The sequence below is a fragment of the Semicossyphus pulcher genome, unplaced genomic scaffold, assembly GCF_022749685.1.
Source record: "Semicossyphus pulcher isolate SPU_LCO1_2020_fin unplaced genomic scaffold, fSemPul1.0.p SCAF_6, whole genome shotgun sequence".
NCBI lineage: Eukaryota > Metazoa > Chordata > Actinopteri > Labriformes > Labridae > Semicossyphus > Semicossyphus pulcher.
The window spans coordinates 14,554,697-14,558,997 of NW_027211737.1; the positions used below are offsets into that span (position 1 = coordinate 14,554,697).

General features: G+C 43.5%; 1 protein-coding gene across 1 annotated transcript; it reads left to right on the forward strand.

The window, feature by feature from the left end:
• Positions 1 to 1,706: 1,706 nt before the first annotated feature.
• Positions 1,707 to 2,756, forward strand: foxd5 (forkhead box D5). The gene has a single exon (XM_069683754.1). The coding sequence runs from the start codon at positions 1,707 to 1,709 to the stop codon at positions 2,754 to 2,756; it is 1,050 nt and encodes a 349-aa protein (XP_069539855.1).
• Positions 2,757 to 4,301: the final 1,545 nt, after the last annotated feature.

Here is a 4,301-nt window from a genome sequence, read left to right on the forward strand (position 1 = left end):
TCTGAACATCTTTGACTGCTGATATTCCTCAACAAAATGATGCTTTAGCCAGTTTTGTAAAGATGGCTTAAGCAGACTATTAACATACCAACAGAGGCAAAGCGCCTTTGTGTCAAAGTGGTAAGTTCACCATGATACTCGACGGTGTGAAAAATGCCTCCAAGCTCATTAACACCTTAGTTTTACTGTTATGGAACATATACAAAGAGTTTTTAGTTTTTACACCCAGTAAAAGGCAAGAATTAAAATAAATCCTTTTGTTTTTGTTTCACAAAAAGAAACGTTTTCCTGCTACTCTTACAAGTATAATTGTGATCTCCAGATCCAACATCTAAACTTGGTGAATCCTTAAATGTTTTCACCTTCTACTTCAGTGAAACAGTTATTACTGGTTTGGTTAATCCTAAATTAATGACTGTAAATTCAATTCGTCATTTTCTGAAATGTGTCAACCAAAAAAAATCCTTTGGCCGTAGGAGTATCTCTACATATTGAAATGCAGTTATCTCACATCACTGACTCACTGTCAGTGTTGTGTCAGTTGTTTTTACTCTGCAGCTTGAATGAAGTTTGTGCACGTTATATTATTTGAAAATATAGCAATTCTACTTTCTAGTACTTCAGTCTTTATTGATGCAGTCATATGAGAAGCATCTCACACGCGCGCGCTCACACACAGTAGGCCCAGTCAGGTGACGAAATAGGTGGAGTTTTCCCAACTCGGTCATTTGCAATGGAGATGATTTAGCAGCACGGTTTTGTTACATATCCGCTGTTGGGCCGGTTTGCTTTGAGGAGGGCCCTGCTTATTCATCCCGGTCGTAAAGCCGAGCTGAGCCCCGCAGCCCAGGGCGCATCGTGCAGCTGAGCCGTTTCCTACTCGATTCTGATGCTGATGGCCTCGTTAAGGCGACTATTACCTCTTTTCTCTGCTTGCTGCGGGGAGTCCCACCACGGCCATTTTCATGGTCACACCCCCCACGGGCATCCAGGGGTGGCAAACTAAACGAACCCGCGGGGGTTCCAAGAGGGAAACACTTTGTTTCTTATCACGGGCTAGGCGTGGTGTTAAAGTTCCCAAGAACATCCCAACTCCTACTGTGCTGCGGTGTGATTCCGTATATCAGATGATCAAATTTCAAGATGTTACTTTAAGCTTAAGGACTTATTGGCTTGTTCGAATGTTATACGAAGGACAAAGCCTAAATCAGACTCAGAGGGTGCACACCGACAATACGTGTACTGTTTTGCTGAAGGAGTGCAGAGGGCGCTGAGCCAAAATAACACTACAGTCAAACAGTGATGCATAAACAGTATGCAATTGTAAATGAACTGCATAAAGGCCACATCTGCTCAAAAACAATATATTGCCATCTATAAATTGGGCTTTCTTTGCATAGTCGTGCGCATTCCCCAAGTCCCCCCCACCTGTATGCGTGCAGTCTCTGGCTCCCCGCGGTGAGAGACTGCTCTGATAGGTCCAGAGGGTTAATGGGGCTGGCCTGCAGGGCAGCAGCTACCCAGCATATAAACCCCAGCTTTCGTCACCCCAGTACACAGCCGATTCTAAAGGGTTAAGAAGAAGCAGACGGTAAATGCACTTTTACGCACGAAGAAGGACCTTTTGGTTTTTACGCACGGTGATCCATTGATGCCACATTGGCACAGTTCACTTTTTACGCGTTTTGATCACCCTGCGTGTAACTATGACTCTCTCCAGTGAGTTTGAAGCCTCCCATCACGCTGCTTTGCCTCAGGAGGAGGATGAGATTGACATCGTGGGCGAGGACGAGCCTTCACATGGACGTTTATATCGAAATGAGTTCTCCGGCTCTTCAGCAGAATCTGGGGCTGAGTTTGACTCTTCAGAGCCTGACTCCTCGGGGGAGAGCGAGAGCAGTTTCTGTGCAGCACCGTCCAGGAAATCCCAGAGCAGCACGGTAAAGCCCCCCTACTCCTACATCGCCCTCATCACCATGGCCATCCTGCAGAGCCCGCAGAAGAAGCTGACACTGAGTGGCATCTGTGACTTCATCAGCAACAAGTTTCCATACTACAAAGACAAGTTCCCTGCCTGGCAGAACTCCATCAGGCACAACCTCTCCCTCAACGACTGTTTCATCAAGATCCCAAGGGAGCCTGGCAACCCGGGCAAAGGCAACTACTGGTCCCTGGACCCTGCATCAGAGGACATGTTCGACAACGGAACCTTCCTTCGGCGGAGAAAGCGCTTCAAGAGAAACCAGCCCGAGTTTGGCAAAGACGGACTTATGTTTTATTCCAACTTGAACTGCTACCGGCCCTACGGGCAACCATATTGCGTACAGGGGGTAAGCCCTCCGCCTGCTGCTCCTATCCGGTACATGCCCCTGCAAGAGGGAGTCATGATGCCCCCCTCTTCTTTTCCTCTTCTGCCACAATCTCTGAGCAGTCATGGAAAATGCAGTGGGCCTAAAGACTTTAGAGGGCAACTTTGCGCAACGAAACCTGCAGAGCCAAAACCTGGTCCTCAGAGAAAGTGCTCCTTTAGCATTGACAGCATCATGAGCAAACCCTCTCCCATCAGTCCTCAGAACCAGAACCCACGACAGAGCCCTCACAGCTCTCTCGGGTTCCCTCAGCTGATGTCAGGCCCTGCTTCCTGTTTTGTTCCGAGCCTCCTGCAGGCGCCCAGGACTGCTTTCTGCCCTCCTGGCATGCTGAGCACTGCTCCTTTAATGAACGAGCACCTCAGACTGTCTTTCCCTCATTGCTGAGGCCTTTGGTTATAACAACAACGTAACAGTGTCTGTTTGTTTTAATGCGTAAGGACACGTTGGTGTAGCTCATTTCTTAAAGAAATGTTTTGATTGCATGATATTTATGTGCGTTGACATTCAAAGTTATGTCTTAAAATGAGTAATTGTAAATAAGATGAGTGGTAATATATTTGTGAAACGTGCTGTGGAGACGATCGTTGATAAATGTGTTTTTCTTATTAATTAACGTGTCAAAATAAATGTCTGAAAAATATCTTTGATGTTGCCTTTTAATTCCTTAAAAAATATAGTTGGTAAATAATTATTTAGTTCATGGCGCAGTGGAATTAGAAAAGTAAAAACAGTTTATGGAATAAAAAGAGACTGGCAGGCCCAGTAATGCCTGTTTACTATAATTAAATTAAATAAAAAAAACACGAGTTTGGTATTTTTGAGATGGCGTGTTCAGGAGTTTATAAAGAAGTGTACAAGTATATTTAGTGTATATACAAGTTTATAATTTCACAAATACCTCACCATTGAGTCAAACTTTTCAATGTGTAACATCCTTACATTCAATATATTTACACTTGTGCTGCCATCTGTGAATAAAATTTAAGGATTGTTGAAAATATTTTAACTTCCGGTTCAAACTGCTCTTTAGGATCGTTTGACGGTAACGAAGTCGTAATTATTGGGATACAACTTTGATAAAAAATCCCACGTTTGGATAAATAAAGCTAATGCTGGGGCTAATTTTAAGGTTGGGAGTTTTCTCGTAAATAAAATAATCCAAATAACAAAAAAGTATGAAAAAATTTATTGCAAGTGTCCTATTTTCTTTTCTTTAACACATTAAACATAAACATTTCAAGGGTTGCATAAAATTTGTGCCTCGACATTAATCGTTTAAAATGTTATACCGAAAGTCAATTTCCAACACAAAAATTTATAAACATTCAAACATCTGTTCTGTAGTTTTAAAAGATCCATTTGTTGTGGGAAGAAACATCTGCAGCGCTGATTTAAAATCACAAGAACTGTTCAGTTCTCTCATGTTGCCTCAAGGTGGCAGTGTTCGCCAGATATTGGAGCAGACACCGTGCAGACTGTGCAGACGTTTTTTGAAGGCTAATCGTGATAGCAAACTATAACTTGTCTTTCAGATCCGAGTATTTTTAAATTTAAAACCCCTTCTAAACTATCTGTAGAGAAACTGGAGAAGAAACCCACATTTGGAACAGAAGATCCTGAAACAAATGTGGTTCAAATGAAAAAGAAACGTTTCTAACAGGGAGGTGTCAGCGCCATGTCACCCCCCTTTAATACACAACTATAATAATAACTCCACGCGCGACTTTTACGCCTTCACACCGGGCAGTGTCCGGTTGCAGAGCGCCGGTCCCGACACAATTCCCCTCTGCCATCAGTCAAAGCTCTATTTTAGGCCTGAGGCTCAGCTGATTGTGGGCCTTGAAGATTCTGGCCCTCCCTGCGTGTGTGTATGTGTGTGTGTTTTTTTTTCTTGTAGTCAGTTGTTCAGGCTTATTAGGAAAAGAGGGA